This window comes from Podarcis melisellensis (assembly GCF_964234715.1).
Source record: "Podarcis melisellensis genome assembly, chromosome: 13".
Taxonomy (NCBI): Eukaryota; Metazoa; Chordata; class Lepidosauria; order Squamata; family Lacertidae; genus Podarcis; species Podarcis melisellensis.
In genome coordinates this window covers 34,622,470-34,644,119 of record NC_138545.1, presented here as the reverse complement: position 1 = coordinate 34,644,119, position 21,650 = coordinate 34,622,470, and the positions used below count along the sequence as shown (strand labels likewise).

General features: G+C 43.8%; 1 protein-coding gene across 1 annotated transcript in view; it reads left to right on the top strand.

Annotated features, from left to right (window-relative positions):
* Positions 1-895: 895 nt before the first annotated feature.
* Positions 896-21,650, top strand: part of B4GALNT2 (beta-1,4-N-acetyl-galactosaminyltransferase 2 (SID blood group)) — a 29,163-nt gene continuing 8,408 nt past the window's right edge. The window contains exons 1-7 of the mRNA XM_081884277.1: positions 896-1,042; positions 3,296-3,463; positions 8,420-8,557; positions 13,528-13,634; positions 14,401-14,438; positions 16,264-16,444; positions 19,212-19,298. Coding sequence (XP_081740403.1) covers positions 966-1,042; positions 3,296-3,463; positions 8,420-8,557; positions 13,528-13,634; positions 14,401-14,438; positions 16,264-16,444; positions 19,212-19,298 — 796 coding nt within the window. The 5' untranslated portion in view covers positions 896-965. The remainder of the gene's footprint in view (positions 1,043-3,295; positions 3,464-8,419; positions 8,558-13,527; positions 13,635-14,400; positions 14,439-16,263; positions 16,445-19,211; positions 19,299-21,650) is intronic.

Genomic DNA, 21,650 nt, shown 5'->3' with positions numbered 1-21,650 from the left:
TTTAATAACATAATAACAACAAAAAATAACAACAGCAACAGTAACAACAAAAGGATAAGAAGAAAAATGAAAGAGAAAAGTTAAGATAAGAAAGAAGTACATAAAATAGGTGAATGATAATACATCTTTGTGACTTCACTCCACCAGTGCTCATCATTTTTTCATTCAAGTTATTATTTACTGTACATTGCAAATCATGTATTTCTTGATATTATATTATCAAGACAACTTCACAAGCTTAGTCTAAACACATCAGCACGTTATCTTTAGAGCAGTGTTTACTCATGTACTCTTCGAACCATAACCATTGTGACCTTAATTTCTGATGTGTTCGGTATCTTATTGCCACAGTTAATTCTGCCAATTCTATAAATTCTGTTAATTTATATAGCCAATCCACTTTTGTGGGTATATAATTTCCTTTCCAGTTCTTTGCAAGGAGTAACCTGGCTGCTGCAGTTGCATAAAAGAATAATTTTTTCCTTTCTTGTGGTATCTCATCTCCTACTATACTCAGTAACTGCTGAATCTTCATTGCACAATCCGAATTTGCCAATATGTGACTCAATCCCACCTGGAAACACTCTAAAATTACGTTTCTAGCTAGTGCAAGTAGAAAGGGAGGTCCTATAGGGGGTTTCTTGCAGGCATCAGGTCGGCCAGTGTGAGAACAGGATGGAAGGCTAGAAGGGGCCTGATCCGGCCGGCTCTTACAATGTTCTTACAGTGACTCAGAGGTGTTCAAGGCATTGGGCCACAACAAAAAGTGAAACTTCTGTGAGATTAGCTTGCAATGTGCATTATCTTAATAATGTTATTTGCCACACCTGTGGCAGGGTGGGGTTGGAGGCTCACAGGTGCTTGGAGGCTACACCTCTGGGGCTGGAGGTGGAGCATGTTATTCTTCAGTAGGAGATGCAAGGATATCCTTCTGACTGACCTGTCTTAGTGGAGTTGAGAGGTCTATGCTTGGCTCTTCTCCAGTGGAGAGTTTTCTCAGAATGGAAGCGGGTTGTTTTCAGTTCCTCCAGAAGTTATGGAGGTGAGTGGCTTTTGAAATACTTATGTGGTGCTTGGGGTTCTTTATGCAAAAATAGAAGAGGAGGAAATAAGATGAAGAGCTCCAGTTTCTTTCCAATACAAGGGGATTTTTACCTATGAGGAAATGCGACTTTTACACTTACCTTGGAAGGCATGTTGCGACAAGCTCGAGTGGTTTTTTGTGATGTGATACTAGCCAAAAAAATCCCTTATTTTGGGACATTTTCTTAACTCGCATTAGTTGGTGTCACCATGTATATATTGTACACTGTCTGATTGTAAATTAAGATACAATTCAGTAGTGATCTAAAAGTGTTGTACTCATATTATTAGCCTACCGTATTGCTTTTGGGTTGTCATTTGTGTTGGATAGCCGAATGAGGAGCGGGTTGCTGTGGTGGGGCTATTTCTTAAGAACTGCAACTCTTGCGAATTGAAGGTTGGCTGAAAACACAAAGTTCTGCCAAGAATAATGATGCCCATTTGCCTGGAGACTTTTCTACACACCGTCCCATTTACTTGGCATTTGAGACTTCAGTTGGGATTTGGAATTGCAGTGAATTTCAGGCGCTTGTTTTACGTGTTTAACTTTAAAACTGTTGGTTTTCCCGTGCGAGAGGTTTTATCAAACTCAGAGATACAGAATCACTTTCTGATATGCATAGAAGTTGCTTTTGGGTGTTATCTTTGTTTCCCTCGGCATGTTAAACAAAGGTGAATGGGAAATATCTTTGATTTTGGTTGCATGTGGTGCGAGAGGTACGTGCCGCTTGTATAATGCATACACATAACGATCAGAAATTACACACGTAAATAGCATCCGAAATGCAGTTCTTGCCACATGCAAGTTACCATTTTCTGGGTGTAAAAGAAAATGTTATTGTAACTGCTTGTAAAATTTAAAATGATCCCTTTTCCTGCTTTTATGAAGGTCACCCCAAGACATTTTGGAGCTGGTGGTGGGAAATCAAATGCCAACTTCTCCTGCTAATTTAATATGGGGTTGTGCACAATAACTAAGAGGCACCCAGGGACATGGAATCAATGTAATACTCCTATTTGTATTTTCAAAGCATAGGGAATTTTCAGTTTTCGAAAGGAGAAATTGTAGGACAGCAGAACTTTAAGAAAGCCCTATGAACAAGGAAGAATTAATGCAGGCACAAGGGCTCAAAACCCATAATAAGTGGGATGGGATGGATGAACCATAAGTAAAATTCCAAATGTGAAGATTGCAAATATTCTGAAATGCCAAGAGTAGTATTCTGAAATGTAAGACTCGCCCTCCCCCAAAAAAGGTTTTGGAATTGGTATGATTATTTGCATACTGGCTTATAAGAACATAGAATCATAGAGTTGGCAGAGACCACAAGGGCCATCGAGTCCAACCCCCTGCCAAGCAGGAAACACCATCAGAGCACTCCTGACATATGGTTGTCAAACCTCTGCTTAAAGACCTCCAAAGAAGGAGACTCCACCACACTCCTTGGCAGCAAATTCCACTGTCGAACAGCTCTTACTGTCAGGAAGTTCTTCCTAATGTTTAGGAAGGATGAGTACCATATTTTTCCCTCTATAAGACGCACCTAGTTTTTAGTGGAGGAAAACAAGAAAAAAAAACATTCTAAATGAAACAGTGGATGTATGATTTTTGTGGTTCATGCTGTGGCCGCAGACATGTGATTTGATGGTGAGTTTGGGGTGACCCAGTGCAAAAATTCTGAGGATGCATGTGGATCCGTGCTTTGTAACCAGGTTTTTGCACCATTGTGGCCCCCTCCCAGGCAGCCTCCTTTATCTCTAAGGTCCCTTATCTCTCTCCCTGATCAGCAAAAGATCCGCGGCTTTGTTTCAACACCCATTTCCCTCTTTCAAAAAAAAAAAAAAAGCATGATCTGTTTTTTGCCCCTGGGCAATTCATCTCCAGGGACCATGCATTCACTCCATAAGATGCACAGACATTTCCCCTTACTTTTTAGGAAGAAAAAAGTGCATCTTATGGAGTGAAAAATACAGTATGTTGCAAGCTGCACTTTCTTATTTGCAGTGACAACTTCCCAGCTGTGACTGCTTACCTTTTAATCTGCAAAAAAGGTAATTCACTGAATTTAAGGGAGTGAATTCTCGGGAGCCAGATTTATTACATTGTATGCACTGCGACGACAAACAATATTGGTACCTTATAAGAACATTTAGCTGAACAGTAAACACTGGGCTGGCTTGGAAACTGATCCTGTCCTCTGCTTTCTTACAGACTCAAGTGCATCTGTGTGATAATCTTCAGTTTATGTGCTGTATTCTATGCCTTCATGATGAAAGGACAGCTAACCGAAATCAAACTGGGGAGGGATGAAACTCCATTGTCCTTGAAGCTTTTGCCAGAAGAAAAATACAAGTCCATGTTCTTGTTTGATGGAATTTGGTAAGCTCTGCAAACGCAATTTCTTATTTTTAAAGTTTTTTCTTTCTTTTTTAAGGCATGAGACCAGGGAAATCCAACTCTCCCTCACTTTGGAATCCCAAATCTTTCGGTTTAAATGTTGCTTTTCACTGTGTGATTAAGCCAATGTTGATGCTATGCTATTCTCCACCCTAGTCAAGGCTAACTACTTGTGACCCCTGCTCAGTCCCCCCCCCCCCGCTAACTTCAGTTTTCAAAACAGGTGTCTTGTTAAAAACAGAAAAGAAAAAATAAAGAGAAAAGCACAAAACTTAAAACTGCTAAATTTATTTTGAATTGCAATAATAAGTAAGGCAACAATCTTTCATTATATTACTCAAATGCAAAAGGAAATGTTTTAGCACAGAGATAATTTTGAATAATCTTATGAATTGTGATGGTTTCTCTCTTTTTATCGGCTGCAGCTCACTAGAAAAATGAATACATTTTAAAATAAGATTAAGATGTGACGAAGATTTAAAATTAGGTGCATTTTCACTTTTTACGTATACATTGCATAACCAACAATCAACTCTATGGTCTGTTTCATATATGCAGAAAATTATATTTTACTTTTTATATTTGGGAGAATTTCATTAGAAATTTATAAAATGTGACAAAAACTACATACATAAAAAGAATTCTAATTGTGGATTACTTCTAACTTGATGAATTTCTTCAAAATATAAAGTAATAGTAAAATATTATCAGAAATGTATGAAATATAACAAAAACTAATCAGTATAAAGCTGTACCCTGCAAAGGTCAGTACTGCAACCCTCTGAGTTCTACCATATAGGCACCAACTGTGGATGAAGCTGTTATATTTGCTAGGTTAAAAAGGTAAAGGACTCCTGGATGGTTAAGTCCGAACAAAGGTGACTATGGGGTTGCGATGCTCGTCTCGCTTTCAGGCCAAGGGAGCTGGAAGGAGGCTGGGTTTGCTGGTCCACCACATCAGAAAGCTTGAGAAACACTGATTTACCGGAAAGGAGGAGCACTTACTTCAAACTCGCTTCAAAGGAATAAGCTGTTACACTTCTACAATACAGTTAACACCAGAGTGGTGCATGCTCTAGTTATCTCCCGCTTGGACTACTGCAATGTGCTCTATGTGGGGCTGCCTTTGAAGGTGCCCCGGAAACTTCAATTAATCCAGAATGCGGCAGCTAGACTGGTGACTGGGAACGGCCGGCGAGACCATATAACACCGGTCTTGAAAGACCTACACCGACTCCCAGTATGCTTCCGAGCACAATTCAAAGTGTTGGTGCTGACCTTTAAAGCCCTAAATGGCCTCGGTCCAGTATATCTGAAGGAGCGTCTCCACCCCCATCGTTCAGCCCGGACACTGAGGTCCAGCGCCGAGGGCCATCTGGCAGTTCCCTCACTGTGAAAAGCCAAGTTACAGGGAACCAGGCAGAGGGCCTTCTTGGTAGTGGCGCCCGCCCTGTGGAACGCCCTCCCACCAGATGTGAAGGAAATAAGCAGCTATCTTATTTTTAAAAGACATCTGAAGGCAGTCCTATTTAGGGAAGTTTTTAATATTTAATGCTGTATTATTTTTAACACTCGACTGGGAGCCACCTAGAGTGGCTGGGGAAACTCAGCCAGATGGGCAGGGTATAAATAATAAGTTATTATTATTATTATTAGTATTAGTATTATTATTCCTTTAAAGCAAGTTTTCAGCCCATCACAAGTGCTTCAGGCCTTCCTCTTGGTGAACGGTGACAGTCAGCTTGTTCGTTTAATACAGTGGACCCTCAGGTTATGTACCACTCTGGATATGTAATCTTCGGGTTGCAAAAGCGGCAAACCTAGAAGTGTATTCTTCCGTGTTTCAACGCTCGCACATGCACAGAAGCGGCACCTCTGGTTATGGATTTTTCGGGGTGCGCATGGGCCCCCAAAACAAATTAAATTTGTAACCAGAGGGTCCACTGAATAGTATACCTGAAGGAGCGTCTCCACCCCCATCGTTCAGCCCAGACACTGAGGTCCAGCTCTGAGGGCCTTCCTAGTAGTGGCGCCCGCCCTGTGGAACACCCTCCCATCAGATGTCATGGAAATAAACAACTATCCGACTTTTAGAAGACATCTGAAGGCAGCCCTGTTTAGGGAAGTTTTTAATGTTTGAAGTTTTATCATGTTTTAATATTCTGTTGGGAGCCCCCCAGAGTGGCTGGGGAAACCCAGCCAAATGAGCGGGATATAAATAATAACTTATTATTACTACTACTACTACTACTACTACTACTACTACTACTACTACTTGCTTCAGACTTGCTTCAAAGAAATAAGCTGTTACTCTTCTACAGCACAGTTAACAACTTATTCCTTTAAAGCAAGTTTTCAGCCCATCACAAGCACTGCCGGCCTTCCTCTTCTTCCTTGGTGTACAATGACTGTCAACTTGTTTGTTTTATTATTTTCAAACATTATTAAGTAAAAAGCACAGCTCTGACTCTCAGCTTCTGCCTCCCAACTCCTAGCTTGCTCTCGGCTCACATGGCAACTGGCTTTTGTCCTTCTCACTTCCAGTCAGGTGAAGGAGGGACTCTTCACAAGCTTCCGAAGAAACTTGCTTGACTAGTTCAGCAATGGAATTATCCATTCCATTTTAACCATTGCAATATCCAGGACCCCAGGAATTGGAAGGGACGTTGGCATCATGCAGACCAAACAGAGCCATGCCCCCCAAAATTGCAGCAGTGTCATAAAATTGTCATGGACTTCCTTGTAAGGCAATTGTCGAATTGATGAATATGCATCTGATAAGCTCACTTTGTTGGTTGCTCCCTGGCACGTTAGGATTTTTATATCGGCTATCATAGAAGCATTTGGATCTTCTAAGTGACTCCTATGCTCTTGTTTTGGTATTAATATTTTAATGTCAATTATGAAGATATACCAGGGGTGGGGGGCAGAGGAAGAAAAATAAGGAAAGAAAAAAAAGAACAAAAATGTGTAGAAAGGAACAATATACAAAAATGCAATGTAACGTACTCCCATACATTCTTATATAAATATATATGATGTTATTATCCTAGTACTTATGTAGATAATAATAGTCTACTACACTTTCTGTGCCAACTTTTAATTGCCGGCTGAAAACTTCTGTTCCTCCACGCAATAAAGACTGCACCATCTGCAATGGCTACTTGAAGTCTGTTTTCACCTTTTAATGGTTTTTATTGCACGGTGTTGTGTTTTTATTGCTGTAGTGCTCACCAGATGGTGGACGAGGTTTGTGGCCCACCGTCCTCCCGAATCCCTGCCGCTCTGCTGGACATTGCTCCACCCCCCTTGGCCATCGCGGTCCCTTCTGGGTTTCCGCCAAAACCCAATTTCAAATTGACCAATCTGCAGTGGCTGGCGGGGGGCAGCGGAGCAGACCGTGATTGAGCAGGCTTCTCAATAGTCCGCTCCAAAGGTTTAAAAGGGGGCCGGAACTGACTCCAGCGGCGCAGTCAACTCTGGAGCATCACCACCCACTCGGCTTTCCCTCTAATTGTACCCTTTCTTACAGGCTAACCTTTCTCCTTTCCGGGTACATGGGTGTTGGTACATTCGGTCGATGGTTGCTGTTTTTTCAGAACCGGGAAGGAATTTCCCCTGCTCTGCAGGTTTTGCCTTCCTCGTAGCAATTGTCACAACTTGGGCGGTTTTAGGCCTTGGGCAGAAACCTTTAGTCCAGCAATCAAAGGGGTGGTGTGGTGAGTTTCTCCTTTTGCAGAGGCGATATCGGGGTTCCCCGTTAAAGGGGTCTTGAGGGGAGTCTCTGACCACAAACGCACAGCACTGGGCCATAGAACTCCCCTCAGCAACGCGGAAGGGGGGCTAGCTGTGTAAGCGCACATTTTGCAGTGTCCTCATGTTCCCAATTGACCTTGTCTTGCCTCAGACCCCCAATGGAGAACACAGCGAGGGGCTGAGAGGAATACACACCCAATGCCTAAGCCAAGGTTTCCTACATCTGAAATTTTTAATAAAGTTGTGGCCATTTTAATCCCAAATATATTGCCGTGTGATTTCCTTGATCCTAGGTTTGGCTCCCAGAGGGTGGGTGGGACTGTGCCCTGGCACACAAACTGCTTCAACATATTTTTATGCCACTGTGCGTATATTTTTTATAAAAGAACTTGTAATTTGAACTATGGGACACGGGTGGCGCTGTAGGTAAAACCTCAGCGCCTAGGACTTGCTGATCGCATGGTCGGCGGTTCGAATCCCCGCGGCGGGGTGAGCTCCCATCGTTCGGTCGCAGCTCCTGCCCACCTAGCAGTTTGAAAGCACCCTTAAGTGCAAGTAGATAAATAGGTACCGCTTTATAGCGGGAAGGTAAATGGTGTTCCGTGTGCTGCTCTGGTGCCAGTTCGCCAGAGCAGCTTCGTCACACTGGCCACGTGACCTGGAAATGTCTGCGGACAGCGCTGGCTCCCGGCCTCTAGAGTGAGATGAGCACACAACCCTAGAGTCTGTCAAGACTGACCCGCACGGGCAGGGGTACCTTTACCTTTACCTTTAATTTGAACTACAGTGATCCTGAACAAATGTGATGGCCATGTGCAACAAATTTTGGTGAGATTTTGGTGGACTTCCACAAGATAATCATAAAGGAAAATTCTCCATCTATCTTTCTACACAGAGAGTTGCCATTGGAGAAATTATTAACGGCCAATAGTTTCAGTGTTCCCTGTCAAAGAACTGTGTGTTCTTTTTTTTGTTGCAAACTGTGTTCTTGTAGCATTTCTGGAACATACAAATATGTATTTAATATAAGAACGTTTTTCTTAAATGGATGGGTCTCCTTACAATGTATGATGTTGTGCAACTACTCACAAAAGGTAACTTTAGTTTATATTAATAGCCCATAACTTCTATTAATTTTCTCCGTTCTCTCCTGCTTGCCTCTCTCCACCCTGTCCAAAACAGGCTAGGACCAAAAAAACGCTGCGAGTGTGTTGGAGCCAAAAAGCTGACAGTCTATCAGTTGGGGAAATATATTGATAAGGATAAGCTTGCTGCTGTCACAGAAAGGCGTGAGAAGGAATTTGCGGATTATCAGCGAAGGTAATGTTAACTTACCCACGTGAACCAGAACTGCATTTTCATGAACTTTACAACATAACTGGAAGGGTTGTGGTGGGTCATAAGGGTTATCTTCATGGATTTGACGAGGGATGGGGAACCTGTGTTCACCCGCCTCCCTGTTGAAATATGTTATTGTACTCTAGCTCCCATCAGCCCCAGCCAGCATGGTTGATGTTTTGGGATGGAGGCAATCACATCCGGAGTGTCACAGGTTCCCCATATCTGGATTAGGCAAAAAAATAATAATGTTGTCTCCACATCGGATTATTAGCGGACCATGCAGTACTTTCCCAAAAGCTTCAGTTCCTTGCAGTTATAATTAACTTGGTCTCCCATATAAATGGGACGCGGGTGGCGCTGTGGTCTAAACCACAGACCCTAGGGCTTGCCGATCAGAAGGTCAGCATTTGAATCCCCGCGACGGGGTGAGCTCCCATTGCTTGGTCCCAGCTCCTGCTCACCTAGCAGTTCGAAAGCACGCCAGTGCAAGTAGATAAATAGGTACTGCTCTGGCGGGAAGGTAAATGGCATTTCCGTGTGCTGCTCTGGTTCGCCAGAAGCGGTTTAGTCATGCTGGCCACATGACCCGGAAGCTGTCTGTGGACAAACGCTGGCTCCCTCAACCTATAGAGCGAGATGAGTGCTGCAACCCCAGAATCGTCCGCGACTGGACCTAACGGTCAGGGGTACCTTTACCTTTACCCTTACCCATATAAATGCCACTTTCTCCAGCAGCAACAGCATCTCAAAATAAAACCTGGACCACCGTTAAAAGCTTCTTGAAACCAACGTAATTCTATGAGGTTCATTTGCGCTCTTCCTTGAAACGAATGCTTCTTTACAAATGGGTGTCCCCAAATCAAAATCCAGCGGCTATCATCGCATCTGATGACATTCAGTTCTAAAAGTTAGTCGTACTAAAAGTTAACTTGTCATGCTTTTGGATGCAAACTCCCATCATCCCCAACCAACCAATGTTGAGCAGGGATGATGGGAGTTGTCGTTCAGAAACATTTCAGAGCGCCACAGGTTTCTAGAGATGGGAAGGCCTGGAAAAAAAACCAGAAAAATTGGGGGAAATGGGTTTTCAAATTTCCAGAAAATTTGAAAAAAAAATGGTTTGATATAGTTTGAATATTCCACACACTTTTTTTTTTTTCATTTTTGGGGAAAAACATAAAAAAACCTGTGTGTCCTCCCCAATTTTTCCGTCTTTTCCCCAGTCCTTCCAGCACCCACACTTTGGAGCTCCCTGCTGACTGACACCAGGCCAGGGGCTCTCACTGTACTCTTTCCGGCAACTGCTCAAAACATTTTCGTTAGGGCCAGCCCATCTGAACACATAGAAGCTGCATGCAATTTACTTCCTTTTAACCACTGCCGACTTTAATCATCTTTTGAATACTCTTACATACCTGCTTTTAACTATATTTTATCAATCATTTTCATGTCCTGTTGTATATTTTTGTAAACTGTTTAGAAAGCTCTCTTACCACCATGCGGTTTATAATATATAATAACAAATTCAATTTAAAAAACACACACACACTCATTTTCCTTTCAAGCAGAGTTTGAGCCTTTGTGCAACATACTATTCAGTAACTGGATGTTGGTTACCTCTGGGCCTGGCATGCAAAAAAAATTGCCTAATGCTTTGCCCCGGCTGTCCTCAAGTAAATATGGGAAGGCCGGGGGGGGGGACCAAAAAAATGGGGGGGGGACAGGTTTCCCCCCGTTTTTTTCCAAGTCCATTTTTTAGAAGTCCATGAGGAAAATGACAAAGAGGAAGAGGAAGAAGAAATCGAAAATGAAATAGAATAATGAGATAGAATAAACTGCATGTATATCTTTGTGTCTTGTCTTGTTTCTTTTTTAAAAAGTGTTACTCAAAGGGTAGACCTTCTATGGAGCTTAAATACTGAGGTGGACCTTAACTTTATTTGCTGTTGGTGCTGAAGGGCAAATCTGATTATTTTTTATGTTGATGGTTTCTTGCTTTTTTGTTGTTTTTTGAGGGAAAGGGGGGTGGTTACCTGTTTTATTGCAAGCATAATACTTTTATATACACAGTGTTTCATGAAATTTGTAAAACTACTCCACAGTGAACTTTTTTTCCAATTTTTTTCCAAAATTTTCATTTTCTCCGGGGGGGACGGGGGGACAAGGCGGACGGACGTTTTTTTCCTCATGGCTTCAAAATTTCCAGAAATTCTACATCTCTAGGTTTCCAATCCCTGGTTATAGGGGAAATTGCCAGTTGGCCACTAGCAGGGGCAGGAAAAGAAACAGAATGGAAGGAGACATGCTTGAGGGAACCGAGACAATGGAGAAGATTTTGCTTAGTTCTCCTTATTTGCGCACCCCTTTTCATTTTTTTAATTAACTTTTTTTTGCAAATTTATAAAGAAAGAGAAAGCAGGAGAAGGGGGGGAAACAGGGAGAGGAAAAACCCACTGGTTTGCAATAACATATACAATTAGCATCTCTTCGTCCATCTTAAGTTACACATGTTGTTGTTGTTTAGTCATGTCCGACTCTTCGTGAACCCATGGACCAGAGCACACCAGGCACCCCTGTCTTCCACTTCCTCCCGCAGTTTGGTCAAACTCATGCTGGTAGCTTTGAGAACACTGTCCAACCATCTCATTCTCTGTCATCCCCTTCTCCTTGTGCCCTCCATCTTTCCCAACATCAGGGTCTTTCCCAGGGAGTCTTCTCTTCTCATGAAGTGGCCAAAGTATTGGAGCCTCAGCTTCAGGATCTGTCCTTCCAGTGAGCACTCAGGGCTGATTTCCTTCAGAATAGATAGGTTTGATCTTCTTGCAGTCCATGGGACTCTCAAGAGTCTCCTCCAGCACCATAATTCAAAAGTATCAATTCTTCGGCGATCAGCCTTCTTTATGGTCCTGCTCTCACTTCCGTACATTCCGAATGTACGGAAGTTACACATACAAACTGATATACGCCACCCAAATGTCTTTGTAGGTAGCCAAGTGAAATTGAGGTGGCTTGTAACAATGCTTTTTATAAACACCAATCCCCACAGCAGTGCGGCATTCTAAGGGTCTGGGCGCTCACTCAGGGTTTGTGTTTCCTTTGGAAATGAGGCACAGCGGAGACCGGGGTGTCTTTAGGATATATGGTTTATTTACACACATATACAACCTGAGCCTATAATGGAGGAGCTTACAGCGTTACACCCCAGGAGGGTTACGTTTCTCCCATTCCTGCAGTCTTGAATTCCAACTGCTGCCCCCCCCCTTCAGCTTGCTGCGTTTACCAAAATGCACCTTTTCACATTACAGAGAAACTGTAATCTTAAACCTCTACTACTACTGCTACTCACCTTTGTCTCTGCTAAATAACACAGAGCTCAGGGAGGAAGGGCCGCACCCCTTTGCCATCTTAGCTCATGGCTCAGCTGCCTGTCTTTGTTCCCTTTTAATGGCCCATTTTCTCCCAAGCAATTTCCTGGTAGGAGGCAGGAAACCTGGCCTGTGTTTTGACACTGTTAAATTCAGCACCTGGCAGCCCGTCTTAATACTCCAAGCATTGGTTAACACCCACTAGATCCAGCACCATTAGAGTGATGAATTTAGCCGTTGGGTGAGTCAAGGCACACGCAAACCCATAATAATATGTTCACATGTAGCAAGGGCATTTAGTTCTTCAGTCCATTGTGGCGAAGGTTTATCCTTCCAGGCCTGAAGTATTGAGTCTCTCTTGTGGAAAATGTGGCTGGCAACTCCTGAGGCAAAGGTGTGTTAGTCATGAGGGACTGTGGGTGCTCTTGCGCTGGTTATAGGATTCCCAGAGAGACGTTGTGAGAACAGCATGTTGTATTAGCTGAAACATGGGCCACGTCCACAATATATATTTCAAGCACTAATCATACCCTGCAATGAAAACAGGGACGTCCTTTTAGTATTACTATTTTACTATTATTATTCCCCACCCATCTGACTGGGTTGCTCCAGCCGCTCTGGGCAGCTTCCAACATATATAAAAACACAATAAGACATTAAACAAATTTGAACATACCCTATGCAGGGCTCCATTCAGATGTCTTCTAAAGGTTGTCTAGTTATTTATCTCATTGACTCGAGGGTTGCATAACTCCATACCTTCCAACATTTTTTGGATGAAAATAGGAAAAACAGAGGGACATGGGTGGTGCTGTGGGTTAAACCACAGAGCCTAGGACTTGCCAATCAGAAGGTCGGCGGTTCGAATCCCCACAACGGGGTGAGCTCCCGTTGCTCGGTCCCTGCTCCTGCCAACCTAGCAGTTCGAAAGCACCTCAAAGTCCCTTGCCGATTATACCACATTAACAGTTATGGCTCTCCCTCCCCCCACCCCCCAATTCTGAGAGCTGTAGTTCATTAAGGCTGCTGAGAGTAGTCAGAAGACCCCTGTTCCCCTCACAGAGCTACAATTCCCAGAGGGATTTTTTGTCAAACCACTATGCCTGAGGAGAATTCTGTGGGAGGAGAAATAACTCTTTGCGGCTGTTTACACATTTGCATATATTCTGTATCTCACACACTCCCACCTCTGATTTGGAAAGTGGTGCATGCATGTCGCTAAGCACAATAAATATGTAACCTGCCTTGCCTTGTGAAATACTGTGTTCTGTTGCATTTCCCCACAAATCGCCTTCAATCCTACTTGAGAAAAAGAATGGCCTGGTTGTGTTTTAAGTTGTCAGTTTCTACGCAGCCTTTGTTATGATCTACAGTTGGACCTAGTCGCTGTATTGTGATGTTGTTCAAGCCTGCAAGTTAATTATCCCAGAGAAAACGGGGCCAGTTGCTCTGCTCAACGTGTGTATTTTGGGCAGGTGGGCTATTTTTTTTATTTTACTTTTTAAACAGTTTCCTTGCCTGTGATTCCCACACTCGCAGCATGGCTTCTGAAGACTCAAGTCCTGTCTCTTTGCTTTGACCTAGGTATTCCTTCAAGACAAAAGATGCCCTTATTGCTCAGCCAAACACTCCTTTAAGCTATCCGATTCAAGGAGCTGAGGTGATGCCTTTGCACACCATGGTAATTCCAGGTATGTTAACAGACGTAGCTGAATGACATTTGGAAACATTAAACAGTTAATAAAGGTTATTGACCTAAGGCGGGGGTCAGCAAACTTTTTTTTCGAGGGGAAAAATGGCACTTCTGGGGGGAAAATAACGATAAAAAAATTAACAAACAGAATCGCCAATCCACGGAACATCCGTGGGCCGGATCCGGAGGGCAATTGGCCCAGATCTGGCCTGCAGACCGTAGTTAGCCAACCCCCGACCTAAGGCTTTAGCTGGTTCTGTACTGCAGAAATTCTAAGTTGACTAGTTGACATTTCACTTGGTATCAAGGAGACCACAGACAGGGCACCCATACCATGTGTGTCTGTGTTCCTTAATACAGAACAAACAGTTCCTTAATACTGAACAAACAAACATGTCACACAAAGCCCTCTGTTTGGTGTTCGGTTTTAGGTCCTCTTGGTATCTAAGGAGCCTGTGATTGGCAAACTGAGGCAAGAGAGTGAAAAATTAGACAAGCAGTTCAAAGGTCACAGAAATGCTGGTGTTCACAAACTGAAACAATTTTATTTCCTTTCAAACGTTTGGACACAGTGGCCACTTTCCTTAAGAGTGCTTATAGCTTTTTGTCTTCTTAGCATGCTGGTTTGGGCTCAATTGTTTCTTTCTCGGGAGAGTATTGCAGCCAACTCTGTAAATCAAGCTTTGCTGGACTTGGTGGGGTGTGGGGAACGGAAAATTGGAAGAGTATTAATGGCAGACCTGTGGTTGCTTTTGTTCTTAAAGGGCTTGGTTTCCATGGAGCAAGTACAGAAAACCTCCAGGTAACTTTGTGTTCTCATTAATTATGTTTCGTTGTATGCTCCCACTTTCTGAATTATCAAACAACGCAGCTGAAAGAGTCAACATTCCATTCCATAACAATGGAATGGATACCATGGTTGAGATTGTATCTGGTGACAAGCATGGGACATACAGTGGTACCTCGCAAGACGAATGCCTCGCAAGACGAAAAACGCGCAAGACGAAAGAGTTTTCCGTTTTTTGAGTCGTTCCGCAAGTTGAATTTCCCTATGGGCTTGCTTCGCAAGACGAAACGTCTTGCGAGTTCTTGCAAGTTTGTTTCCTTTTTCTTAAAGCCGCTAAGCCGTTAATAGCCGCTAAGCCGCTAATAGCCGTGCTTCGCACGACGAAAAAAACCGCAAGACGAAGAGACTCGCGGAATGGATTAATTTCGTCTTGCGAGGCACCACTGTACAAAACTAGCAGTCCAGATTCCCAGGCTCTGAAAGCTGGCTGGGTCTTGAATGTTGTTTCCCTGAGAGAAGCAGGCATCCATGACCCATCTAAAACATTTTGTTGCCACAGGAAGAAAACATTATTTATTCCACTGCTGCTTCTTTTTTTAAAGGCATATTTCTCAAGTACCAGTAGCTCCTTTTCACATTTTAGAAATGAGGCCTTCTTAGTACAAAATAGGTGACACAAAATAAAAATGCCTCCACATGGAAACGCACCACCGCTGGTAAACACTCAGCTCACAAAGCTTACTCACAGAGCTCTCATAGATCATGGAGTTGGAAGGGATCCCAAGGGTCATCTAATCCAACCCCCCCCCCAATTTATGAATCTTTTAAAAAAAATTATTAGTATTCAATTACAAGCATCCAAAATAAGCCTCATTATATCCATATCAAATCACAATACCAAATCAAATATCAAACATCAAGTAATCAACTTTCCAATTGTATAATTTTGGTCCCGCCCCCCCCCCACATGTGCTAGAATTACAGGTTTGGTAAATTATTTTAATTCTGCTTCCAAAGTCTAATTTAATCCAGTTACATTCCAATCAAAATAATAATCCATATTCTGCAAGTCAGGAATCTCAACTAGATCATCCATAACATGTTGCTGTTGTTTAGTCGTTTAGTTGTGGCCAACTCTTTGTGACCCCATGGACCAGAGCACGCCAGGCACTCCTGTCTTCCACTGCCTCCCGCAGTTTGGTCAAACTCATGCTGGTAGCTTCGAGAACACTGTCCAGCCATCTCGTCCTCTGTTGTCCCCTTCTCCTTGTGCCCTCAATCTTTCCCAGCATCAGGGTCTTTTCCAGGGTGTCTTCTCTTCTCATGAGGATCCAAACTCTGCTTACAAACCTCCAAGGAATACGAGTCCACAACTTCCCAAGGGAGTCTGTCCCACTGTCGAACAGCTTGCTGTCAGAAATGTCTTCTGAAGTTGTGTCTGAATTTCCTTCCTTGTAACTTGAAGCCATGGGAGTCCTGCCCTCCAGAGCAGGCCTTGCTCCATCCTCCATGTGACAGCCCTTAAGATCTTAGAAGATGGCTATCGTATCTCCTCCCAGTCTCCTCTTTTCCAGGCTAAACCTACCCAGCTCCTTCAACTGTTCCTCATAAGGCTTGGTTTCCAGACCCTTGCTCTTCCCAGCCGCCCTCCTCTGTGCACGTTCCAACTTGTCAGCATCCTTCTTAAATTGTGGTACCCAGAACTGGACATCCCCTGATTTCTGACCTTCTGTTTACCCCCCATTTCCTGCTGATGTCCGTTTGTGTATCACCTGATTTAGATGAAAATGGAGGGGTTTTATTTGCTCCTAAGACTTTTGTTGGGACCCAAAATCTCCAGGTGATCCTACAAGCTTCATTTGGTGCTCTCAACACCCTGGCTGATGTATCCCAAGACGTGGTAGGTGGGCGAGGGGAAAAGAAGCTGACCATCTCTACTCCCCATGTGAAGCTACTGAATTACATCCTGGAACACATCACATACACAAGCACAGAGTATCTACTCGATGTTGTGGATCTGGGTGAGTTGGATTGCTACTGCGGGACAAGCATTGATTGCCCCTTGACTTCACCAGCCTGAAACCCATGTTATAATTATTGCAAGACGCTTTTGAGCAGCTTTCCGGCCATTCTCCCTTTTGAACGAATGCCACAAGGAGACAGTGAATTATTATCTTTTCAGATCTTGCTTTATTTCTTGATAAAATGCTTTGCGATGTTGAAAATGGCTTGTCCTCCTCGTTTTGAAGACCCGGAGGCGGGGGATTGGAAAGGTTTTGTGGAAGAATATTGCTGCCCAGTCAGAACTGACATTTGAGATGGTTGATTAAAATAGGCACCCTCTAAATAGCACTGAAAGCAGAGAAAATGATAGGTTCCTGCATTGCAGGGGGTTGATGACCTTCGGTCCCTTCCAGCTCTACAAATCTTTGATTGACTGGGTGTGGACCATAATTCAGTGATAGGAAACATGCTTTGGGTGTGTATGGTCCAAGATTCAAAGTCCTGGCACTTTTTAAAAGGCTTAGATTTGCAAATGTAAGGAAAAAGGTAAGGTGAAGGACCCCATGACGGTTAAGCCCAGTCAAAGGCGACTATGGGGTTGCAGTGCTCATCTCGCTTTCAGCCCAAGGGAACTGGCATTTCCAGTTCCTGAAAAGACAGGTTTCCGGGTTGTGTGGCCAGCATGACTAAACCACTTCTGGTGCAACAGAATACCCTGATGGAAGCCAGAGCACACGGAAAAGCCATTTACCTTCCCGCCGCAGCGGTACCTATTTATCCACTTGCACTGGTGTGCTTTTGAACTGCTAGCTTGGCAGGAGCTGGGACAGAGCAATGGGAGCTCACCCCATCACAGGGATTTGAACCGCCGACCTTCCAATCAGCAAGCCCAAGAGGCTGTGGTTTAAACCACAGTGCTACCCACGTCCCTTATAAGTATAAGGAAGCTTCCAATAATACTGCGAGGTTAATGATTGCCTTGTAACTTTGGTAGCATATGGTTGCCAAAGGATAAAGTACCAATTGATTAGGACAACATAATGACAAGACTTCAAAAGCATGAATAGGAAACCTGTGACCTTCTTGGGTGCTGCTGGGTTGCAGTTCCCACAAGATGTAAACGGCTGTGCATTCACATAAGCAATACTCTTCTATATATTCTTATCACAATATCAAATGTTTATCTTGCACAAAAACAACACATAAAGTGCAATAATACAGACGGAAGTCCCAATAAATCAGCTTATTCATAAAGACCAAATATTTGCTAGTTTCTGTTCCACATATGTTCATAAAGTCCAAACTGGAGTCTAATTAAAATTATATATACAATTGTGCTATAGAAGTACATACCAAATGTGAAGTATCAAGATAATAGAATTAATAACATAGTGGTTTCTGCAGTGAACAACAACTTGTTACAATGTCCATATAGTCTATATAATCTTAATCTTATTTAATTTTAATTTGTTAAAATATGTTGAATTATATTCAGTTATATTACTTAGAATATGTACCACTGATGAAGCCCATGAGAGCAAAACAAGGAATTATTCCGGAAATCCGTGTCAACACTGTGGAACTGTAGTAGGCTCCAATTTGGACTTTATGAACAAATGTGGAACAGAAACTAGCAGATATTTGGTCTTTATGAATGAACTGATTTATTGCGACTTCCGTCTATATTATTGCACTTTATGTGCAAGATGGACGCGGGTGGCGCTGTGGGTTAAACCACAGAGCCTAGGACTTGCCGATCAGAAGGTTAGCAGTTTGAATCCCCGTGACAGGGTGAGCTCCTGTTGCTCAGTCCCTGCTCCTACCAACCTAGCAGTTCGAAAGCACCACAAAGGTACCGCTCCGGCAGGAAGGTAAATGGCATTTCCGTGTGCTGTTCTGGTTCGCCAGAAGCGGCTTAGTCATGCTGGCCACATGACCCGGAAGGTGTACGCCAGCTCCCTCAGCCAATAAAGCGAGATGAGCCCAGAGTCGGTCACGACTGGACCTAATGGTCAGGGGTCCCTTTACCTGTACCTTTTATGTGCAAGAGAAATATTTGATATTGTGATAAGACTATAGAGAAGAGTATTGTTTCTGTGAATGCACAGCCGGTTATGTCTTATGTGTTTGTCGAATGTATTTCACGTAACGCAAGATTTGATGTTGTTTTGCGGGTTGCATTTCCCATCACCCCCAGAGTATTGGCCAAGCTGGCTAAACCTGATGGGAATTGGGAGTCCCAAATCACCTGGAGAGCTGCAGGTTCCCCACCCCTGCCCTAAAGGAATTACTCCATTGTTTTTGGCCCAATTAGACACTTCTACTCCCCAATATAACTGCTCACTTATCCCATCATGAAGGGTCAAAATAAACAGCCAGTGTTTCTTTTTCAGAAGGCAGCCATGTCCGGCATTCACTACTCACATGCTGGTTTTGTACCTTAGAATCACAGAATTATAGAACTGTGAAGTTGGAAGGGACCCTGATCATCTAGTCCAACCTCCTGCAATGCAGGAGTATGCAGCTCTCCCATACAAGGCTCGAACCTGCAACCTTGGCATTATCAGCACCATGCTTTAGCCAACTGAGCTATCCAGACTTACCTTTTAAAAGACATGGGCATTGTCTGCTAAGAGACACTTCAAGCAGAAGGGTGGATTCCACCACTTTTGGAGTATGGCTTGCATATTCCTATATGTTGGGGGTTTATGGTCCCAAGTGCCATCTGAACTATGGGAGCCAAGAAACAGACAACTGCTGACCGACCTATCCATTACTTTCCAGTGACATTTACCATGGGGACTCATCAGGTGAGGTTTCCTGTGACCATCCAACAGCCGGGCCTTCCTAAGCTGTTTGACCCAGGACCAGGTGAGCTTCTGATGCCCATTCAAATAGCAAAACCATGATGATGTAACACCTCTATTGGCTCTCTTAAGCAGAGATGGGTAATAATAATAATGATTATTTATTATTTATACCCCGCCCATCTGGCTGGGCCTCCCCAGCCACTCTGGGCGGCTTCCATAGAAACCGAAGGTAGATCTCTGTTTGACTTTAAGCCAAACAGCAAAGGTTTCCGACACCTAATCCTGAAGAACAGCAACAAAATAATGCTTCCACCTACCGCCTCAAATCATACTGCTGAAATGACAGGAAGCAGGGGTGGTTGCGACCTGTAATGGGTTTCTCTCGGGAAGGACTGTGAGCTCAGTTCTGGTACTCAAAACAAATTCCCGGGCTCAGAATTCCTTCATTCTAAAGATATGTCCTTTGTAGGTGGATCTTGGGTTTCTGGCAGAAAAACAAAATAGATGATGTACAGTAAGCCTGGAGTGTGCCCTAAAGATATGTGGCAGCTAGATTGGCAACTGGGAGTGGCCACCGAGACCACGTAACACCTACATTGGCTCCCAGTACGTTTCCGAGCATTCAAAGTGTTGGTGTTGACTTTTAAAGCCCTAAATCAGGCATCCCCAACCTGTGGCCCCCCAGATATTTTTGCCTACAACTCCCATGATCCCTTGCTAACAGGACCAGTGGACAGAGGTGATGGGAATTGTAGTCCAAAACATCTGGAGGGGCAAAGGTTGGGGATGCCTGCCCTAAATGGTGTCGACCCAGTATACCTGAAGGAGCGTCTCCACCCCCATCGTTCAGCCCAGACACTGAGATCCAGCGCCGAGGGCCTTCTGACTGTTCCCTCACTGCGAGAAGTGAGGTTACACTTGCGGGGAACCAGGCAGAGGGCCTTCTCGGTTGTGGCTCCTGACCTGTGGAACGCCCTCCCGTCAGATGTCAAGGAAATAAACAACTATCCGATTTTTAGAAGACATCTGAAGGCAGCGCTGTTTAGGGAAGTTTTTATGTTTGATGTTTTATTATGTTTTAATATTCTGTTGGGAGCCGCCCAGAGTGGCTGGAGAAACCCAGCCAGATGGGCAGGGTATACAGTGGTGCCCCGCAAGACGAACGCCTCGCAAGACGAAAAAACCCCCTAGACGAAAGGGTTTTCCGTTTTGGAGGCGCTTCGCAAAATGAATTCCCCTATGGGGTTGCTTCGCAAGACGAAAAAAAACTTGCATCCCCACCGCGGGTTTTTTTCGCCCTTTTCTTAAGCCGCTAAGCCGCTTATCAGCTGTTCCGCTGATAAGCCGCTTAACAGCTGATCGCTGGAAGCCGCTTGACAGCTGTAGCGCTAATCCGCTAAGCTGTCAATGGGCTTGCTTCGCAAGACGAAAAAACCGCTATACGAAGAGCCTCACGGAACGGATTAATTTCGTCTTGCGAGGCACCACTGTAAATAATTTCTTGTTATTATTATTTATTATATCTTTGTAGAAAGATCAAATAGAACACCTCAATGCAGACAAGAGTTTGGATTTGGATTTTATATCCCGCTTTATCACTACCCTAAGGAGTCTCAAAGAGGCTAACAATCTCCTTTCCCTTTCTCCCCCACAACAAACACTCTGTGAGGTGAGTGAGGCTGAGAGACTTCAGAGAAGTTTGACTGGCCCAAGGTCACCCAGCAGCTGCATGTGGACATGAACCCGGTTCACCAGATTATGAGTCTACTGCTCTTAACCACTACACTACACAGGATCTCATTTTATGGTGGGGCAGGAGGAGTCAATGTGGTGCCTTGCAAATGTTGGACTACAGCTCTCGTCATCCCTGACCATTGATTTCACTACTTGGGGCTGACATGCCCTCCAACGTTTCTCCGATGGCAATAGGGATGTCCTATTCCATAAGAGTAATTATTATTATGAGTGGCTCCCAACATACATAAAAACTTGATAAAACATTAAACATTTAAAAACTTCTCTATACAGGGCTGCCTTCAGATGTCTTCTAAATGTTGTGTACTGTAGTTACTCATCTCCTTCGCTTGGGGATTGCATAACTCCATGCCCTCCAACGTTTCTGTGGTGAAAACAGGGGCGTCCAAAGGGAAAGCAGGGCATTCCGGGATCGGATCAAATCAGAAACCAGGACAGCTTCCCTATAAATTGAGACTGGCCCTGGAAAATAGGGACATGTGGGGGGTCTGGGCTGATGGAGGGCACCACATGGGTTACATCTGTGGTAGCGAAGAGAAGTTACTTCAACTCTGCAAAAGGTGACCTAAGCAGGTACCCAGAGTGAAAACAGTGGCTCAGGAACAGAACCTTCAAGGAAGAGGCCTACTCTGGGTTGTGGCAGGAAATGTTTCTGCTT